We start from the raw sequence: 23040 nt of genomic DNA on the forward strand, positions 1-23040 counted from the left end.
TTCTAAAGACCACATTATTGCAAATTCAAGCAGTTGTTTTTGTGTGCTTTTTCCGTACACAAATAAATGTATGCATTTACATGGATGTGTCATACATGAACTTAAAAGCAAGCATACAATTATGATCACAGCAGATATCATAATTATACAGATCAGATCCTAAATTGAAATCTGACTTAACTTTTTTAAACAGTGATTTTTAAGTGAAACACAAACATTTAATGCTGTAGATTTAGTTTTAACAATGAAATAGATGTTTGTCAAATAAAAGGTAAAGTAGAATAAATGAAACTATTTTCGTAAAACACATTTTGAATATTTTCAAATACAGCAAAAACACAATATGACATCTATCCCAACAGAATCGCCTTACTATACTCAATCACAGGAAAGAATTTGTTTCTGTATCACATCAGTAGGTTTGACTTTACTGTTGTTTTCAGTTGCTGGTCTTGAGAATCTGATAGCCCATTCCTTGAGTATTCATACAACTGAACTTAGACTTTGTCAGCATCAGGTAATCCTTTGAGTTCTAACCAAGCACTTCCCAGACTGGAATATTCATACTAGAACCCCTTATACTGAGGTTACTTATTTTCTAACTGTTTAGAATTAGCCTCTTTATTGAGGAGGAACTATTTCATACACTGGTGCCAAAAAACTCATGCAACCAGCCTCAATGGTTACTGCCTGGTGGTTGTGACTTCAGTCATTATGAATGCTTCAAGAGGTTGGTCATGGCTCACATCAGCTCCAGCCTACCAGATTGCCTTGATCCTTTGCAGTTCGCCTACCACCGCAATAGGTCCGTGGCAGACACCATCTCCCTGACCCTGCATTCGTCTCTGGAATATCTGGATAACAAGGATACCTATGCCAGGCTTATACTTATTGACTACAGCTCCGCCTTCAACGCCATAATTCCAAGCAAACGCATCTCCAACGCCAAGACCAAGGCCTTGGCTCCCACTTCTGTAATTGGATCCTCAACATCCTGACCCACAGACCACAATCAGTAAGAATAAACAACAACACCGCCTCCTTGGTAATCCTCAACACTGGTGCCCCACAAGGCTGCATGTTCAGCCCATTAAACAGTCATGACTGTGTGGCCAAATTCCACCCTAACTCCATTTACAAGTTTACTGATGACACCACCGTTGTAGGTCATATCTCAAATGACGAGACAGAGTACAGGCAAGAGATTAAGTGCTTAGTGAAATGGTGTAAAGTCAACAATGACTCCATCAACGTCAGCAAAATGAAGGTGCTGGTCATGGACTTCAGGAAGCGGAGTGGATGGCATACCCCTGTCTGCATCAGTGTACTGAGGCAGAAATGGTTGAGAACGTCAAGTTCTTGGGATGTAGAGCAACAATCTGTCCTTGTCTGCGCACGTCAACAACTCTACTTTCTCAGAAAGTAGGGGAAATTCAGCATGATGACAAAGATGCTCACCAATTTCTAAATTTGCACCATAGAAAGCATCCTACCTGGATGCATCGCACCGTGGTATGGCAACTGATCTTCCAAAAAAAAAGCAAGAAACTACAGTGTCATGAACATAGTCTAGTCTATCTTGCAAACCAGCCTTCAATCCATTGAGTCCATCTATACTTCTCGCTGCCTTGGGAAAGCAACCAACACAATGAAAGACCCCTCCCAACCTGGTTATACGCTTGTCCACCCTCTTCCATCAGGTATAAAAGATTGGATACACCGATTCAAGAACATATTCAGAAACAGCTTCTTCACCACTGTTATCAAACTTTTGAATGGGTCCCTCAAATGTTAATTCTGATCTCTCTCTCTACACTTTTCCTACAGCTGTAACTTTGAATTTTGCCCGCTTCTGTTACCCTGATGCACTTTGTGTGGTACGATCTGCTTGTATAGCATGCAAAACACTTCACTGTATCTTGGTATGCGACAACAATAAATTAAACAAAAAAAAAATTCACCAGGACTTTTGAAAAGTGAAACCAAAAGCTTTCCAATCTATGCATGTTTGTCCTGAGCAAAAATAAATTCTAAACCTTCCAATTGAAAGCAAGCTAATGCTCTTCACTGTTTACTCTGTCTGCTCATAAAATTCTCCTAATAAAAACAACATCCTATTAGCACTTCTGGAAGACTCTTAAAGAATCGTGCTTCCAAATATACTAGCAATAATTAACCCCTTAGATTCTTTCTGCATGCAATAAGTGCACAAGTCAAATTTTAAAATAAATTATACTAAAACACATGTAACATATACCATACATCATCCTATGAACGTAAGAATTGAGAGCAGGAGTAAGTAATTCAGGCCCTCAAGCATGCATCACCATTTAATAAGATTGTGGCTAACCTGACTGTAGTCTCATTTTCACAAACAGTTAACGTTTGACCCACTTGCTTGTTGTGAATCTATCCACCTGTAGCAGTTGGAACCAGGTGGATCTTATAGAGTATGATTGGGAATGTTAACCTAGGCCAGTCAGGGACAGATGTAAACAGGGGATTCAGAGCCTGTTCACTTCAGGGGCTGACTCCAAGCTGGTTGGCTACAGCCAGTGTATTGTGCACATGTAAATAAGGGGTGACTTGGTGATGGAACACATGGTCTCCTGGAAGTATTGGTCATGGGCAATGGGTCATCATGTGCAGGCACGGAACTGGAGTATTTCCTAAAGTCAAATGGCATTTGACATGTTTGGACAGCTCCATACCAACCATTGTCCAGTGGTCTGGCAGAAAGAGGGGTCCAAACATTGAAGACCGGCTTAAAGAAACAGCCTACAGCTTTGCTCAATACCAAACTGTTCCTGTTCAATTATCAGACTACCACACATGCAACTAAAGGCAAAGCTCCAGCTTTCCCACCTACAAGCCGAAATCCCCACCTGCTTCAAGAAGACCACCATCATCCTAGCACATAAGAAAGTACATGTATCATGCCTTAATTGCTACCTCCATAATCATGAAGTTCTTGCAGAGATTGGTCATAGCCCACATCAACTATAACCTCCCAGCCTGCCTCGATCCCCTGCAATTTGCCTGCCAGAAAAACAGGTCCACAGCGGACACCATTTCCCTAGCCCTGCGCTCGTTATTGGAGCATCTGGACAACAAGGACACCTACATCAGAGTCATGCTCATCAATTATAACTCCACCTATTATAACACCATTATCCCCTCCAGACTTATCTCAAAACTCCAAGACCTAGGTCCCAACTCTGCCCTCAGCAACTGGATCTCAACTTTTGACCCATAGACCACAACCAGTGAAGGCAGACAATGAAACTCCTTCATGATGCCATTCAACACTAGACATCCCCAAAGATGTATTTTCAGCCCACTACTGTACTCCCTGTACACACAAAACAGTGTAGACACAATCCAAATGAATGCCATCTACAAGTTTGCTGACAACACCACTAGTAGGACAGATATCAAACAACAATGAATCAAAACACATAACGTAGATGGAGGGCTCAGTGGTGTGGTACATTAATAAAAACCTCTGTCTCAATGTTGGCAAAACTAAAGAACTGGTCATTGACTTCAGAAAGAAAGAAGCGGAGGTTGAAAGGGTTGAGAACATCAAGTTTCGAGGAGTGATGATAACGAACAACCTGTCCAGGACTCCTCACAACAGTGCAATGGCCAAGAAAGCACAACAACGCTTCTTCCTCAAGTGGCGCAGGAAATTTGGCATGTCCATGAGGACCCTTACCAACTTTTACAGAAGCACCATAAAAAGCATACTATCTGGGTGTATGATGACCTGGTATGGCAACTGCTCTGCCCAGGACAGTCAGAAACTACAGAAGGTTGTGTGCACCACCCAGATCGTCAAAGAAGCTAACCTCTCGTCCATGGACTCCATTTACACTTGTTGCCGCAGAAAGGCTGCTAACGTCATCAAAATCCCATCCTGCCCCACTAATGCTCTCCGACAACCTCTTACGTCACGCAGAAGATACAGAAGCTGGAACACATGCACCAGAAGGTAAAAGAACAGCTTCTTCCCTGCCATTACTAGACTGGTGAATGGATTCTCTAACTTAAAATAGTGTTGATCCTGTTAATGTCGATATTACCTTGTGCATGTTTTGAGCGGTGTAACGGGACGATGAAATGGCAGCAGGAATGCCGGGGATGGGCACATGCGTCCTCTAAGCGAGAGAAATAGTTTACTTCAGAGGACAAAGTTTGGTGCTGGAACCATGGAAATGGCCCTGCATGGGTACGAGGTGAGGTCAGGTCCTGTGTTATACAAAGTTTGGGTAAGTGAGGAGGCCCTGAACAAAGATGTGGATCACCTGAAAGCTGCTATCTCGCAAACGGCGCAGCAGCAAAACATAGCTGGCCCATCAAAACTGCCAAAACACCTGCCAGAAACCATGGGTTCGCCCCCTCAGTCTAGTGTCAAGGAAACCTCAGAGTCCGAGATAAATGCAGCCTTGATACTGTTACCACCGGAAGAATAGTAGGAAACTCTCACGAGACACCCAGACTGGCTGTGAACATCTGAGTCAGAGGAACCTGACCCAAGGCAAAAACACCCCAGGAGAAGATACCAGACATAAGACCAGGCCTGTATCCTTGGACTTGGGAGCGGGATTGGGGATGAGGAATGTAGCGATTGGAACCAGGTCGATTGTGTTGACTATAAGATCCTTGATTGGGATTGTTAACCTGGGCCCAGCCCTGCCTGACAGATGTAAACAGGGAATTAAGCACCTCATCACTTCAGGGACTGACTTCAAGCTGGCTGGCCACAGCCAGCATATTGTGCACATGTAAGTAAAGGGTGACTTGGGAATGGGATACTGGCCTCTATGCAGTTATTTCACTGCCTCTCTCTTTGAAATATTCTTTGATTCTGGCTCTACTGCTTGCTGGGATAGAGAGTTGCAACGGCACTCATTCTTCATCTTCATCTTAAATGTGAAGCCCTTTATTTCTAAACAGCCTGTACTAATTCTAGTCTGTCTTGCAAGAGAAACCACCCTTTCAGCATTCACCATGTCCAGTTCCCTCAAAATCCTCTGTATTTCAAAAGATCTCCTCTCGTTCTTCTGAACTCCATTGGATTTGGATCCAACATGCCGCACCTTTCCTCGTAAGATAATCCTAAACGTTGACTATCAAAACTGAAATAAACTAGCTGGCAAAAGAGAGAAATTAAAGTATCTCCTGTGAGGTAGTATCCACTACCACGGTGACAGGATCTTACAAAAGTCTTCCAGAAGTAATATGCCATCACTTGTAGATTCAGCTGGTAATAAAATTGGCTGTATTTGCTGAAGAAGAAATTACAAGAGACTTTTTGAAATTCAGTGAGCATTTCCAAGAGTAGACAAAAAGACCTTAAGTCATTGCCCTCAAGGTATGAATAGCTGTTCTATCTCACCAACAATCTGACTGGATAAGAGCCATCCAACTAATAGCTGAAACAGTTAGAAAGTTAATTATGTGATTGAAATGTCATTTACAGGTCTACGCCCCAGACTGGGTCCAAACTGTCACCCTATGGAAGCATTATTCAACTATTTTTGGGATTGCAACTGAAATAACTGCACAGAGGCCAGTATCCCTTCACCAAGTCACCCTTTGTTGCTATGTGCACAGTACATAGCTGTGCCCAGCCAACTCAGACCTTGTTGATGGAATGAAGAGACTATCTGAATCTGCTGTTTATATCAGCCAGCCAGGGGTCCCTGATTGATTGATTGGATTTTTAACCTGGGCCAATGATCTCACGGCCAATGAGATCCACCTGGTCTTCATTCCTTTCACTGTTGCAACCATCTTAAATTTTGATCTATGTAAAGTCTGACTGTGAGCAACCATTTTGTGCGGAGATGAGGGAAATTCATAGAAATGCAGCAGTTTGGTAGGAAACCTTTGGGTCTAATGTGTCTGTGTGAATTCCACCAGCTGCCTTGGTAGGTTTTGAGGCCATGTTCCCAGAGTGTTAGCCTGGATCTTTTAACTACTAATTCAGTACACATTGATCAGAATGCCATCACCTCCCCACAACTGCTAGATGTGCTGTACTGTATTTCTAGGAGGCAGTTGATAAGGTGCCACTTCAAATGCAATTACAGAAAATAAAAGCTCATGGTGAAGAGGACACATTAACAAAGAAGTTTGGCTTCCCTGCAGAAAACCAAGAGTAGACATAAGTGAGCCATTTTCTGATCAGCAACATATGATGAATGGTGTACCACAAGATCGATGATGGGGCCTTAACTTTTTATTAGATAATTAAATAAATAAGAGAAGATATGATTATTGTACATTCTGCAGACACAAACATAGATAGGACAATATGAAAGACAGTTTAAAAAAGTCCACAAAGGGATATGGACAGGCATCTAGTGCATAATGTAGGAAAATGTGAAATTGTCCATGTTGGCAAGAACAGAAAAGAAGCACATTATCTAAGAGGTGACAGGTTGTTGAGCTTTGAGATGCCGAGGGATTTGAGTGCCCTTGTGTATAATTCGCAAAAGGTTGACATGCAGGTAGAGAAAATAAGGTTATAATTTACTTCAGAATTAAGTACAAAAGTAAAGAAATTATGCCTCAGTTATATAGGACATTGCTGAGATTACATCAGGAGTACTATGTACTGTATTTGCCTATTTACTTAAGGATTTAAATGCGTTGGAAGCAGTTAAGAGAATGTGTACAAGATTAATATGTGGAACAGTTGTGTTGTCTTGTGAGGAAAGGCTGAATGGGTTTGGTGTGGATTTGTTGGGAGTTTAGAAGAGCAAAACGTGACTTGATTGAAGTGTTTAAGATGCTGAGGGGTCTTGATAGGATCCATGCTGAAATGATGTTTGATTTTGTGGGAAAAATCGATAACTGTGGGTCACTTTTTTTTCAAAATGTAGGGTCACCCATTGAAGACAGCGATAAGGAAATATTTTTCACAAATGATTGAGTCTTTGAAACTCTCTTCCTTAAAAAAGGTATAAGACCATACAGTACATATTGAGAGGTCAAACAATTCCACTTTGCCCGAACTGACATTTTTGATGTCGATATTGTGGGATAAAAATAACAAGGTAAGACTTACATTTATAGTACTTTACCACATCTGTCAGAAGTACCACAAAATGTCATGAAAATTTATCTGACCAATTGTGAACAAAGCATTTCCAAAAAGTTTTCTTCCCCTGCTACTGCCATCTTCCTCCACTCCCACCCTACCATTGTGGAGGGTGCAATAGGGTTAAAACTTACCACCCCTGTGGAGTCTTGCCAGGGATCTGTACTGAATTCCCTTCTCATCTACATTCTGCCTTTGAACAAGCATACGAGTCAGATTTCTCACACACATCATTAATAACCCAGCTTTACCACTTCACTAACATACCCATACTCTCTGCTGCGTCTCTGTTTTCAAGCAAGTGCCATTCTGCTTGCCATAGCATGTTTAACATCCGAGTATGTCACTGAAACAAGCCATTTCTGAATGTTTGATTTGAGGGACTGCTCCCTTAAAAGGGCAGGATATCTTCAGTTCTGTGCAGAGCATTCCCATACCACAAGACCTACAAACCTCATGCATCTGACTTAACTTTACAACATTTTGACTGACAGTATCTTTAATGAGTCAAGTTGATATCACTAAGTTATTTATTTTGTTATGCTGATTTAACAGCTTTCAGCAAAACAGTTTAATACCTGTGCACTGGGGAATCTAGAATGTGGGCATGTAATCTCAGGATAATGGGATGATTACACATGTTTCAGATGAAGAATTTGTCAACAGCAACATGTTGTGCATGTTCCATAGTTGAATTAAAGGTAAAGTTGTCATAATCCAAGATAACAAGGCTTTTTTCTCACTAGAGAGGGAGGGAGAGAGAGAGAGACAACTCATGGGAGTTTAACCAGAGGGTCACCAAGTTTCAGGTGAGAGGAGAGGTGGAGAATGAGAATCCTTCATAGTAATTTCGGCCAGTGCAGGAATTGAACTCATGCTGTTGGCATCAATCTGCTTCAAAAACCGGCCATCCAGTCAGCTGAACTAACCAACCCCAATAATTGATTGTATTCACGAGGCTGAAATAAAAAGATTTTTGGTCCCGGGTATAAAAGGATATGAGGAGCAGATCATTGAATTCCTACAGTTTGGAAGCAGGCTATTTGGCCCAACAAAGAAGAGCATCCCACTTAGACCCTCCCCCTCTACCCCTGCATTCCCCATGACTAACCCACCTAGCCTGCACATCCCCTGGACTGTGGGAGGAACCGGAGCACCCAGAGGAAACCTAACCAACATGAGGAAAATGTACAAACTCCACATAGACAATTGTCCAAGGATGGGATCAAACCCGAATCTCTGGCATTGTGAGGTAGAAGTGCTAACCGCTGAGCCACCGTTCCTCTCCAGATGGGAAAGTGGAATTGAATGGACTGATCAGTTAGGACTATATTGATTGAAAACTCAAAGGGCCTAATGATTGAATCCTACTTCTGCTTCTTTATTATCTTTACCAGGAAAAAGTACTCCATTCACCAGTTTTGTATTTATCAGTCTCATCTTTTACATGATACCCTTCTTTGTTGACTCCAACACAGAATGTGTGCCTGGCAAAGTCTGTCAATTTTTCCTGCAAGTTGAAAAATATCGTCAGACTTGCCTTTTCCAACTAAGAAATTTTATAGGAGAATACCTAATTTTCCTTCTAACAACCCTTAATAAACAGATCACATTCCAACAATTTTAAAAAGATCCTACCATTTTGTTTTTGATCTGGACCATGATTTTGGCCTGGATCTCCTCATTAAGGCCAGCACCTGCCCTGTCAGTTCATCCCTTTCCCTTTGACACTCCAGCTCCAAAGGTATATCAAACACCTGTGAACATAAGGATGTCAAAACTTTGGCAAATCTCGTCATACCCCTTTCATCCCATCATCACTTCTTGGGAAGATATTTCTTAATCAATCTGCTCAGAGATGTCATTACACACCTCTGGAACAGGTTGGACTTGAACTTCAGCCTCACTGTGCTGTGGGATCCTTCACTTATTGGGAACGGTCTTGTCTAGACCAGAAACAAGACCCCAGTAAATGGTGTGTCAGGGGTCTCAGCAGAGTTTGGAGCTCTCCTGTAGCAGGTCTAGTGCAATAGTTCAGCAGTTCATCTCCAAAATCTTCATAAAAACTTGAAACACAGCAAAAACTAAGGTACATTTAATTTGAAAACAAAGTCACTTAGTTGATGCTTATTTATGCAGTAAAACCACTGTGCAATTTTAACTTAAAATCTCAGACATTTACTTGAAATTTAAGATCTTTCCTTGTGCAATCATCAGCTCTGAATTTTAATATAGAATCACACCAGTGGCGGAGCTAAAAGAATGAAACTTAAGGAATTGTTGAATGGCAACCGAATCCTTTCAAGGAGTGATTAACTGCATAACGTAGAAATCTGGAAAAATCTTTTCACTCCAAGTTGTTCATGTCAGCGTTAACTTGCCAAGGAAGCTTCATCTGCTAATTCAATGTGTTGCCACATTCCTTTATCCTTATTTCATGCATCTGATTTCTAGAGGGATACTACCAATCATTGCTTGTTGATCTTAATATGCCAAGTAGATTTGATTATTATATGTTGAGATGTTTTGAATTTATTTTTTAAAAATTCACTTGCCAGATCAGAAAGAAGGAAGCAATAAGTGGATATATAATCTTAAGATTAAATGCTTAGCAGGCTTAAACACGAAGACGCTCTCATTTGCTTTCCAAATGCTTTATCATGTAAGTCAAACTGACTGTTAATTTAATTCTTAATCTCTTCCTTCCAGATTTTGCAACATGTCTTTTAACTTTTTCTAAATTTTACTTCCTTGGAGAGAATTTGAATTGAATCAAATGCAAGTCTTCTGCATTCCTGAAACACACTTGCCAAATTTGCTAATGCTTATTGGGGTGGCTTGGCCATTTTTTCAAAAATATACCTTATACAATATAGAAGCAGTTTTTGTTTCACTGTTGAACACCGTTTCTCCCATTGTCATCTTCTGTTATGTCATCATACATTGATCTTTGTAAATGCAGAACAGATACCTTGCCAAAACTGTGACAAACATTACATTGGACAAACAGGCAGAAAACTAGCCACCAGGATACATGAACATCAACTAGCCACAAAACGACATGACCCACTATCACTAGTATCCTTACATACAGATGAGGAAGGACACCACTTTGATTGGCACAACACATCCATCCTCGGACAAGCCAAACAGAGACACGCATGAGAATTCCTAGAGGCATGGCATTCCAACCGGAATTCCATCAACAAACACGTTCATTTGGAGCCAATTTACCATCCTCTGAGAAAAAGAACAGGGAATTACATCACCAATGCAGGAAGTGACATCACCAACCCAAGGAAACCTAAACAGATAAATAGAAAGCAGGACATAACACCAGCGCTTCGTCGGAGGCTCATTGATGATGTTACCTAGAATGGTGACGAAATGTCTGAAAACTAACCTTCCAGCTCAGCAAGCAAACTCCCATCCAGAAACTCAACCTGAGCTACAAGTCTTCTCAAAACTCGCTAGAACAGATGAATATGAGCTGTTATCCAGAATATTATTTAAACAGTTTCATCTTTTTGCAAAGAAAGTTGATTTGATTACTGCAGGCAGAATCCAGTAATAGTTAAGAAGTGATTTAGTAAAAACATCATGAAATATTTTATAATGTTATGTTTATGGACATGTATTATACATTTTTTTTTAAATTGATGATTTATGAGGTAATTGCCGGGCTTTGCTAGCATTTAGTTGGCAGTATCCTTTAAGGTCATATTTACCTTCATATATTATATATATGTTTGTAATAGGCAAGAATTACTTGAGGCAGTCATCGACTGCTCAAAAACAAATGTTGTTTCAGTGAAATAAATACCTTTAGTGTCGGTCAGCTTGGGGAAAGAAACGATAGAAGTGGCCTCTAACCTAAAAATATCTTACACCTTGTCTTGGCTTTCAGTTGTGACCAGTTATTGTTAATTTTGATACCATGTAAAGATCTGAAAGAATGCCACGTGTGGCTTCTTTAATCCTCTGATTTCTAGGTCATTAAACCTTTTTTTAAATTCAATTACTCATAGACAATTCAAAAAATGACAAATTGTAGAGCTGTCATTTTCTTTACAGAAGCTGCTGACAGTCATCAAAAATATTGTCAGTGCATTTTTGTGGATTTCTTTTTCAAAGATTGACTTCCATGTTGATTGTTAACCTTTTGAATATGCAGTGTTCTGTCATGCAAGGAGAAGAAAATAATTTTGATATCTATTGAGTGTCCTGAAATAAACATGTATTCCGGGAGGGTGCTTGATGATCTGCAATCTAATGTTTAGCATTAAATTTCCACATTTTTCCAGACAGAAGTCACAAAAAAATCTGTGTATTTTTAAATTAACAAAAGACGCTTGCTTCTGCAATGAAAGTTAAATGGAGCGTACCTAATGAACAGTGGGATACAGTTTATATTCCACAAATGGACTGACCCCATAACTCTCAAATAAGTGAGTTTATACCTTGCAATGGGTTAAGTAAATGAGATGATAAAGATTAGAAATACGTACAAATTTTAAAAGTGATCTTGGTCGGATTGGTTTCAGTAATAACAATCTGAAACTACTTTCACTCTTCAATTCAGTTGTCAACTGCATAAAAAAAGGAGATGATGTCATCATTTTCTGGTATAAATAGTAACGTTAAAAGATGTTTGGATTAGTATGATTCAAATTGGGAATCAAACCATTTTAGAGATTAATTAGAAACAATTTTATGATACAAGTTAAATTTTTAGGACGGGAATGTTCCTGACAGGGTTGATTTTGCAAAGAACATGGTTCACTGCCTACCAACCAACTAATATTAAAAGCTAAATCTATTCCTTACAGATGTAATTGCGACTAGCTGTGTTACAAGTCCATCTTCTGTTAGCTGTCAGACAAATTGAATTAGTCTAATTAAGGTGAAACATTTAAAACTCAGGAACTTGAGGCCATATTATGCAGTACAGAAAAAAACCTTTAACTGTTGTTTTCAGAAACTTGATTTTAACCAAGCTGCAAGAATCCCCAAAATGGGGATAATTTATCAAGAAATTGCAGGTTTCTACATTGAAAGGTTTAGATTTTAATGCAAAGCTAATTATCCTGTAATAATTATTTAAAGTTTTACTTGTTAATATTTAGCAAATTGCTAAATGTTATTTCTTTCAGAGGAGGATAGCTATGAAAGTTACTCACGGATGTTGCTGAAGTATTTCTTAGCAGAAGGCGTTGTTAGCCGGCATTCTCTTTTCATAGCATCTGCCAAAGATCATCCTGAAGAAATTTTACAGGTATGGTTGTTGATGAAGATTTGTGCTTCTATTATTGCAGGATTATGTTTTGTCTCTAAATGTTGAACATTATGGTCACTTGAAACCCTTAAAACATCTCAGCTGATTTGAATGCAGTTTCATTTTTTGACGCATTATCCAAATAGGTACAGGAAGGATTTAAAATATGGATAACCAGTATTTTCATTCCATATTGATGAATAAGTAGTAATGTAGTAATTGATAAAACTCAACAGAATAGTAAAATGACCAGGGAGCTGGAATTGGCTTATTGTGATACGTTTTTGCAATAATAGAATAATATATAAATGAAATAGAAATAAGAAACAAAAATAATTTATTGTGTGAGAGAAGAGCCAGATGAGTACTTCCTTGCCATTTGTTACATTTAGGAATGATTTCTAAGATTGCAATAATATCTCTGAATCTGCCCAAGTACCCAATTAATTAACCAGTCACTTTTGGTTGTTTGTTTGAAACTTCCAGTTATTTTACAGATATTGATCATGATTCTGTGATCAATATAAAATCACACAGATATGCACCCATCCTTGCAAAATATACTAGTGTTAATTCCCATGGAATCATAAGTGCTCACAGATAATATAGTTCCTAAACATGTAATTTATTTTAAAGAAATTATAATGGTTCAAAATTGAATGTAATATTTAAATATACTTGTAATGTTTCATAGACCTGTAAGTCTTGTAATTCTACAGTTCCACCACGTAAGTAATGCCCTTGGTATGGATTTTGTAATAGTAATGATATAGAAATGGTCAGAGTTCATCACCTTGCTTTAAAATGGACAGCAGCTCCTGGACTCTGCATATGTTCACTTTAGTGTGGAGATCCAAAAGTTGCAGTTAATGAGCTATGTTTCTCGTGAGGCTTTGTTGTTTGAAATCCCCATAGTGAGGATGAGCTTAACGTTGTTTTCTGTGATTTTAATTCGCTGTGTAAAATCCGCTTGTTGCGCTGTCCGGTTTCTGTAATTCTACTGTATGAGCACGTGTGTGCATCTTAAAGCAGCAGTGTATTTTTGCGCATAAAATGTTCTTAATTGCTGTACATCCACATGACTTTGAACAGACATTGAAACCGAGTTAATTACACTGCTGAAAGAAGTCTCAGGCCCTTAAAATAACTGATTTTATGTTTGTAGAATGTCAAATGTCTCCACTCCGATAAAAAAAATTCATTTTATGATATTTCAGCTTCTGTGGTCATGTGTTTGCCCCAATCTTTAGCTTTGCTTTCTGTAAAATGACTAAAAAATTAAGGATAATTAATGTTTATTACAAAAATAAAATGCCAATAACACTCTATGTAAGGCAGCATCTGGGAAGATGAATGGAATTAAAATTTCAGATCAATTGATGACCCTTCATCAGAACTGAGCAAAGAATAAATATAATTGATTTTGACAAATAGAAAAACTGAGGAAGAACAAAAGAAAGTGGGAAGGCAGGAAAGATTAAATGAGAAAGGTTTCATGGCACAGAGCCAAAAGATGCAGTAACGAAGAAAAAGATGTCTAGGTGTGGTGTGAATGACATCATAGCTGCTGTTCAAATGCAAAGTAAGGATCTAAAAACATAAACTAAAAAAAACTGAACCAGAAAATAACTTAAAATAAAATGGAAGCCGACGTTATTATCAAAAATGTTTGAATTCAGTGTTGAGTCTAAGAGGTTGTGGAGTGCCAAAAGAGAAGATCAAATGCTGTTCTTTGAACATATGTTGAGTTTCATTGGAACATTAGAGCAGGCCAAGGATAGAGAGGTTACAGTGATAGCTTAAAATGAGAAATGACAGGAAACCCAGAATCGGGTGTGCAGAGTGAAGTACTCCGCAAAGCAAATTGGTTTCCTTAAAGTAGAGATGACATCATGAGCAGCAAACACAATTTTACTTTTACACAAGGAGTGTTGAGGCCTTAGACTGTCAGAACAAAAGAAGTAAAAGGTCATTTTTTGCATCTACTGCACTTTTATGGAATGGTGCTGCACGAAGGGACAGACTGTTGCACAGTGTCTGAGGAATTGAACAATTTTCACAAAGGGTGCTGTCCTTTCATAATGATGAAAGGGGAAGGCAAGACAAGATGTATTTTTCTTTTTAGTTCCTATGAGAATACTCCAGTGTGATTGGTTGCTTGCCCTGCATGATGACATCACTATTGCTGAATGCAAGGAAACACTTTCCAAACCACTTTTAACACCAGATTCAAACATATCAAATACGGGAAATTGTATGGCACAGAGATCACTAGATCTTCGTGAGCAACTTTCTTTGAGATTAGCACCTACTGCCATCACTTCTCAGCCAACTGTAGTTGTGCCATTATCTTAAACCTAGATCCAGCAAATCTGTTTATTTTAAATAGAGTCACAAAAACATTTAATTGTTATGAATCAATCAAGAAGAATTATAATAGGCATTCCTTGTTATATTCCACAGTGGATTGGAAAAATAGATTTGCATTTGTACAACCTCAGGACATCCCAAAATGATTTGTAGGAAATAAAGTATGGTCAATATTGTAATATGGGAATTAGAGTTTGTAATTACAAAATTCAATTCTAAAACATCTATTTAAAATATAATGGCAATAGTTTCTAGCTATGGCATACAAAGATTTAGTTTTATCATAGGTACTGTCTGCAGAGCCAAAAGGAATTCAGACAGGTGGACATAAACCAGCAAAGTATGAAACTTCACTAAATTACGTTTCAATAAACACAGACATATTTATGGAATTTACCACTTAAGAAATTAGCACTTACTTTGATTCTCACCCAATTTATTTAATTGCTACTTCTACCACAAAATTGTGGTCCAAATCGATTGGTAATTCTTCCAAACATTCATTATTCAAAAGCTAAATGCAGATGACTGTGAGGATGAAAGTACTTTTCTCAGTAGTGCTACTTATGAAGTATGGATTACCCTAACTGATAAGCCAATGATCGAACTTTAGCTGCTACATAATCTAAGTCTTTTCTCCTTTATTGTAAATAGAATAGAGTGCTATGTGATGTCTTTACTTGGCTTAATGCACATGCAATTAAGCTAGCTTAGAAGGGTGTGAGGTTAAGCCTCATTAACTATGGGATGGGGGTACCTTGGGTTTTATTATACTCTGGAGAATTCAGCTTGTAAGAAGGGTCAGATTGTAACAATGGCTGTGATTTCTTTCTGTCAAAACAAAATGATGTAAGCAGGTTACTGGATGAATTTAAATTCAAGTGAGGTAATTGCAACACTGGGTCTGCTGCTGTATTAGACTGTTGGTCTAAGACCATCAACTAGATTGTATAAATCTCAGTACATGTGATATTGTAGCCTGTGCGTCATACTTCATCAGACATAAGTCTTAGAATGACCAGGAGTTTCAACCAGCTGCCTGAGCATTTTCCAAGTCTGACATCACATGGTGCCATACCCAAATTAAGTGACACAACTCCCCTATGGGATAGGAAGAAGTCTTCTATTGATTGGTTTTGGCACATTCCAGAGTTAAACTGGGCACTGATCTTGGTGTTATGCAATCACTTTCACATCATTTTATTACTAAAATTCCTTTGTGCTGCTGTGAAACTGCTCCCTAAGGCTTCTATTTAAATACATTGTTTATACATATTTTTCTGAGGTTAACTGAGTTTCATTGACTTTGAATTTTGTCATTGAGTTATTGCTGTAAAAAGAATTTTGTTATTTATGCTCCATGAAGCACTGAGTCAGTTATATACCTTATCGTGTCTAAATGTCTCAAAGATTTTTATGTAATTATTTTTGAGTGCAATGGCTAACAAATAAATAGCCGTATAATAAATTATACTTTGTCAAAAACATCTTCCATTCTTGTTTTTCTATGGTTTGAATTGCCTATATATATTTGGATTTATTTTGTTTTGGTTATGTCACTGAGTTGTTCAAGAAACTAGCCAGTTAGATTACATTTTATTCGTGCAAATATATTATCACAGATGAATTAAAGAGTTTAAAGTTCCATCGATTCAACTGTGAAAATGGGGAACAAGGGTTGCACAGTGGCACATTGTCAAAGAGGATGTTGGATTCATTTCTATTGCGATATTAAAGGTGACTGGTGTGAAATAGTTTATCGACTCTTGAGATTCTTCCTGCAAATGGTGCACAGTGCTGGTGTAGTACAGGGAGCCAGCAACAGGTGTCACTCATTATGTCAGTAGAAAAAGCTGAAACAATGATCAGCCCTGGGAGTTAGCCGAGTGCTTAAGTAGCTATTATCCTAATGATCTTTGCCTGAAAAGTGATCTGCAAGGATCACTGATTGGCATTTGGATAATCAAGCTTAACGAAGATAACACTACCTGAAAAACATTGCAAGTGTTAATTTGCGTTATTTTGAAGACAATAGCTTGTTATTTCTTATTGACCAAAGGTTGAAAGAACTTGTTCACATTGTTTCAAAAAGCACAATGTAAAGGTTGAAGCCAATATGGAGACTTTTTGGATCTTTTTCTGTCAAATTCCAGAATAAAAATGCTACACTAGTTTCACAGATTACAGTTTTAAATGGTTGGGGGGCTGGTTGCTGGAAAGAGAAACACAGTTGTTTCATGTACATTTTTCATGTATAAATGCATGATGGCCTAGTGATCCACATTAGATCTATAAATCATTTAACTCAGAGCTTCATACCAGAAGGAACTTGAAATTGGAAGCAAACTGCCAATAACTGATTTGGTCATGAATTATTAGACTTCACCCTTGTGTTTACTCTTGCCAAGTTCTGGTAAAGTTTACTTCTTTTTCCAACTGCAGCTGTCTATGTCTTTTCAGTTTATATCACTTATATTTAACGCTGAAACATTAAATGTGTAATTTTGTGTCAAAACTTATGGATTTCAAAGACAAACTATTCTCATTTGGTTTGAATAGGAGCTTCCTGCACCCTTGCTTGATGATGTAATAGGGACCAATGAAGCTATCAGAGAGACAGAAGACAATTCGGGGAATAGCAATAATTCTACCACTGCTGCCCAGAATTCCATGACAATAGCATGGCGGTACCAAAACTTACCAAAAGTACAGGTATAACTTTGCATTTTTGAAAGCATAACCATATGAAATTAATCAGTAAAAACTTTTGTAATGTTTGCAGTCTGTGGCTTTATCATGAAAACATAAGCCTAAAAATCTGGAAATTGCGCATTATCCGCTAATCCCTCCTAATCTATTTTAATTTATCCTAATTTTTTAACACATTTTTTTCTAATTTATTTATACTTTTTTTAACATTTGCATTTTTGAGCCTTGTACTATTTAAAATTATGAAGTATTATAAGGGTTACAAATATTTAATCTATGTGACATTTTTATTTAGTCAATAACCTTTTAAAGAAACATGCTCAAATTAATTTGTTCTGTAACTGAAGTTATTTTGACTGAAGAATCAAAGAATAATAATGTTATTCCATGATAAAATCATTTTTACATATTGTAGTTAAAGTTTGAAGAGGTTTGATTGTGTCTTCTATTGGCACTGGTGTCAACTATTTAAAAATGTCAAATCTAGTCAAATCATTGCAGCTGGAATATGTTTTCACATAAAGATGTTGATTTAAGGAGATGGTAAGGAATAATGAAAATTGTCAATTCCACATGGTTTGTAGAAAATGCAGTTTTTTGTCTTGGTGTCAATTTAACCCCTCCAAAGTACATTGACTGCTGCTGGGGTGGAGTTCCATAAATACCACCAAACCTACTGTTCTTTCTGGGGTGTTAAACAATTGACTAATCTTAACATATGATCATCCATAGCGAATGTTGGTGGGGTACTGATCCATTATAAGCCCAGTCTTATTCTTGTCATGAGAAGCAAGTGCTTAACAGTCGGGAGGTTAAAAGGGAGAAAGCCTCTAGAAAATATTCTCCTAACAAATTAAAGTTTTTCTTTCCCTTTTCCTAACTTGATGACATGTAACAAAGAGAAACTTACTTTAAAATGCACTCTCTCCAAAGCCAAGAAGGGTCCTGACCCAAAACATCAGCTTTCCTGCTCCTCTGTTGCCTGGCCTGCTGCGTTTCAGCTCCACACTGTTGTTGCCAAATCTGTATCTTCTGCAAGATTTCGTGCAGCAACTCACGAAAGCTTCTTCAATATTATTGAACTTAGAATCACTACTGACTAGAAGGACAAGGGCAGTAAACTGATGGGAACACTACTATCTACAAGATAACAAAGTGTGAAGCTGGATGAACACAGCAGGCCAAGTAGCATCTCAGGAGCACAAAAGCTGACGTTTCGGGCCTAGACTGTCTGATGAAGGGTCTAGGCCTGAAACGTCAGCTTTTGTGCTCCTGAGATGCTACTTGGCCTGCTGTGTTCATCCAGCTTCACACTTTGTCATCTCAGATTCTCCAGCATCTACAGTTCACGTTATCTCTGACCACTATCTACAAGTTTCCTTTCAAGTGACATTCTACACAGATTGAAATATATTGGTAATGCTTCATGAGGCTTAAAATCCTGAAACTCTCTTTCAAACAGCACTGAGGAGTACTGAAGCCATGTGGATTGCAATGATCCAAAAACATGACTCATTACCAGTTTCTCAAGCAATTGAGTATGGACTGTAAAAATTTCAATGCTGGAAACGCCAACATCCCGCAAATAAATATATAAAATGATCAGCTAATTTGATATAGGCTGGATATTTGAACCTTGAATCTTCTGACCTATATTTAATATTTAGGTTATTGAGTTATAGGGGCTGAGGTGCAGAGTTCTACCTATTTGACATCGTTCTTGTCATAGATGGCAACTATAGAAAGATTTTTTCCTTGAGCATCAAGTTCCCATTCATTTTAAAAAGTTGCTTAAAGAAGAATGGACTGCGGTGCAATTGGCCAGACCTGCACTAATGAAAGGCCTTTGATAGCACCTGCCAGCTGCATTGGTAAAGGAATCGTGGAATTATTTTAAAGCTACTAATTCTTACAAGATGAATATTTAGGTTCAGTTGGAAGTGGTTTGAAAGGAGATCCATATTCTACAGTTTTAGAATCTCTTGAAGAATGGCTGAGAGAGAGACAAATAAATGTATGCCAGGTCCTTTCTTTCTAACTTTTGTGTGGCACTACAATCAATGGAACCAACTCCATTTACTGCTGGGGAAAAATGAGTCAATGTTAGAGGTTAATGTATTCAACATATTTGAATTCATCATTTAATTTCACTTTACAATGCATTGTTGTGTTAATAAGGCTAAATAAACTAGATTATACGATTGGTAAGCAAGCTTTGAAGATCATAGATCAAATACCAGAAGCCATTATGCATCCAATTTCTAGAAGCTGGTTTTTAAAAAAAACAAACCTAACACAAACGTGAAAAATTCTGGATAAAAAGACTTTTTATTATAGTATTTATGAGGCAAACTTGTAATTTGTCCCCGAGGTCACATCACATCTCTGCTCTGCTTTGGCTGTAGTCCATTTCACAGTGTGAAGTTACTGGTACATATTTAGCAGAGGAGTGCTGCTTCGACAAGCTCTATTCAAATGTAAATAGCTTTTGGTTTCTTGATGTATTACCATAAAAAAAATCGTTCCCGACCAAATAATCCAGTTTATTCAGACCTATTAATACAGCGGTATGCTACAGAGTAAAGTAAAATGCTTCATTCAAGTTCATAAGTGATTAAATAGTTTTTTTTAAAAGATGTATTAACTAACCACTGATACACTGTCCACTTGATCACTCAAAGGATGCTGGGTAGTCACAAGATTTCCGGCAATTTCAAAGTGGATAAATGGATGAATGAATCTCATTTTGAAACGTTGAATAGTTAATGGAGAAATGTTTTTGACTGAATTAGCACATGATCCTTAATGTTTTAAGGACAAACACTTGTATGTTTCTAAGCACCTCAGTAGCGTCTCATAATGGCGCTTTATACTGGGAACAAGACATATGTGCAGAACTCCTCCTAAGGTGACATTAAAGGGAGGAGTTCATCTTTCCATTCACTATCTCTGCTCACATCATTAGAATTGAACCTCATGATCACTGCACCCCGTAGGCCCTGCAGCCTGACATCAATATGATGAATTCCAACACACAAGATGACACAAGTTACTGTGAGTGCTCAGCCATGCCAAAAAAAATTAAAGGGGCTGAGTACTTAAATAAATTACCCAGCCACTCTTTAAAACAAAATGCACACTTATAGAGCACTTTGCTCATGATGTTACCAGAAAAAGAAAATAAATTTTAAGAAGGCAAAAGGTGACTGCTATGATTCCGATTTTTTTAAAACGTTGAAGTAAGATCTTAGAATGCAAAGCACAGTTGAATGTGTAAAAAGAGGAACCTGAAGATATGCATATTGCACTTACCTTCAGTGAATTTATAATGATCATTGCCCAATCCACCACTAATTTAAATCATTCGAGTGTTACCATCAAAATGCCATGTTTTTGCAGCTGCCGTGTGTAATTGCCTCCACTGTTTTTGTATGCTTCAGAGGTGCACATAAATACACTTCTGTGTCTTGGCGCAGGTGGATTTCTCAGTTTGTTTCTCAGAAGCTTCAGCATTTATCTTGTATTTTTAACGATACCACATGGAAGTTCTGCCTCAAATGATAGGTTCAAATGTGGGAAATATATTTGTGTTTTTGCATTAATTTCAACAAAAATCTCAATACTGCCAGTAGACAAAAAATAATTCAATACTGAATCAAATATGGTTGAACAAGATTTGATTGAGTATGATCTGTCAATTTGAAAGCACTGAATCAAGCAATTGACTTGCTTATCCATGTGCTAAATGAGTAAAGATAGCACTTGAGAATGTATCAGCTTCATTGTCATAGCAATCTAATCGTTGTGGAGATAACATACAAGTGACATAAAATGACTGCAGGCTCAAAAGCCCCCTTAAGGCCTACCAGCTAGATCTTCCATGCTTGTAAGCCCCAGTTATTTCAACAGATTGCTCCTGATTTATGCAACAATGTCACAGTTTAAAATTCAAATAAGCTCTTGAGACTGAATGATTCATTGTCATTTATTGTAAAAGTTCTGTACATTATCCTGCAGATAATTAAGTGTACAATGCAGACAGAAGCATGTCCACTACTAGTGTACACTGCAGGGGCTATTAAAAACCGAAAAAAATTCCATTTTCCAAGATTACTAAAGTAACTGCAATTCATCTGTAAACAAAATTGTAGGATGCAAAAGCTTCTCAATGACATGTTTGTGTACTTTGGGCAATATATAAGCTGTCACAGCATGAAATCAATTTTCTGCCTAGGTTCATCTTGAATCTGAGATTTCTAACACATTAGTGTCGCAATTAGAAACATTTAGCAGCAGACAGTAGACTGAAAGCCAGCAGTCTGCTATCTGACAGTTTCTGCCTGTTCCTCTCTTCCAGCCTACCCATGCTTAAGCAATGAAGAGAAAAGCACAAGTTGCAGTTGCCTCCAATAATAAATTTATCTACTTTGCAACTTCTGCGGAAAGAAAAGCTTTCGCCTAGCTATTCAACTAAGCCAGATTACTCACACTTAGTTGGTTCAGGTAGGCCTTAGCAAGCTTCCCACTGAGCCTGGGAATTTGTAAAACGAGGCCTATTCACAATTCTCTGACACAGACCATGCTTTTATTACTTACTATTTTATTAGAGTAAGATCTGTCTCCACCCAGCTTGTAGAAGCAATACTCTTTCTTGTGAACTTAAAAAAAGTTATCCCCCACCTTAATCCATACAGCGTTGTGGATTAAAGACACCAGTGTGCCCTGGGATCCTCTGAGTAGACCCTGGAAATTTCTTGTTTCTTCTCTTTGCTTTCTTAGAAAACACTACCGGGGCCTCAGTGAGGATTTGCATCTGAAATAGACTACCTGGTGCTTTCCTGAATGAAGACATCAGATCAAAGTTCAGTTAGTCAGGGCCTTGCTAAAATGTTAAGGAGACTAGGACGTACACAATGAAAAGATGAGCTCTAGCAGAGAATGCAATAAAAACATTGTGATGGGTAATCCAGATAAAGACTAGATTATACAGACCAAAGGACAGCCCTGTATAAATTGTTTTCAGTGCTTGTCCAACAATAAATTCACTCTCCTAGCATGTGTTTACAACAGCATTTCTTGCTGAAGAGCATGCGTCTGTTTCTATATTTATGTTGCAAAAATTTTCAAGCAAATGTGAATTCAGTGGATACTATTATTAATGTTATCATAATGAAATTGTAAAAATGTTGTTAAAATAGTAACCAGCCAGTTTCTCTCAGATTATGCTTTGCTATTTCAATTAACACACAAATGCATATAAAGGTGTACAGAATGTTATTTATAACATAAAAGTGCTGTTATTAAATCCTATAACTTATGCATCGCCTCGTTAATCTTAGTTTTTACAAATTTATGCTCAATACTCGTTGAAAAATCTTCACTTCATCCCTGATACCTTGCATTTGGCTCAGTCTTCGTAATCTTTCCATCACATGATCAACCAGGAATCTTTCCTAATCTTGCCACTTGCCATTGGTATGAGATAACAGGATTTGCAGTTGATTTTCAAGCTGTTTGGTCATGTTACGAACACCCCTTGTTTGGCCATCAAGTCTTGTGTGATTCAAATCGATAA

The 23040-nt window shown here is 37.9% G+C and overlaps 1 protein-coding gene across 7 annotated transcripts in view; it reads left to right on the top strand.

The window, feature by feature from the left end:
* Window positions 1-23040, top strand: part of elp4 (elongator acetyltransferase complex subunit 4) — a 257514-nt gene that overhangs the window by 36266 nt on the left and 198208 nt on the right. For 5 of the 7 annotated variants that reach the window (XR_007248965.2, XR_009446851.1, XM_048545052.2 and 2 more), the window contains 2 exons: window positions 12265-12386; window positions 17316-17468. Coding sequence is in view for 5 of the 7 variants with exons in the window: in XM_048545052.2 (XP_048401009.1) it covers window positions 12265-12386; window positions 17316-17468 (275 nt within the window). In the remaining 2 variants the exon portion in view is untranslated. Of the gene's footprint in view, window positions 1-6908; window positions 7068-11870; window positions 12170-12264; window positions 12387-17315; window positions 17469-23040 lie in introns of those variants that run through there. The other 2 variants (XM_048545051.2, XM_048545050.2) reach the window with 2 other exon arrangements.

The sequence above is a fragment of the Stegostoma tigrinum genome, chromosome 17, assembly GCF_030684315.1.
Source record: "Stegostoma tigrinum isolate sSteTig4 chromosome 17, sSteTig4.hap1, whole genome shotgun sequence".
Taxonomy (NCBI): domain Eukaryota; kingdom Metazoa; phylum Chordata; class Chondrichthyes; order Orectolobiformes; family Stegostomatidae; genus Stegostoma; species Stegostoma tigrinum.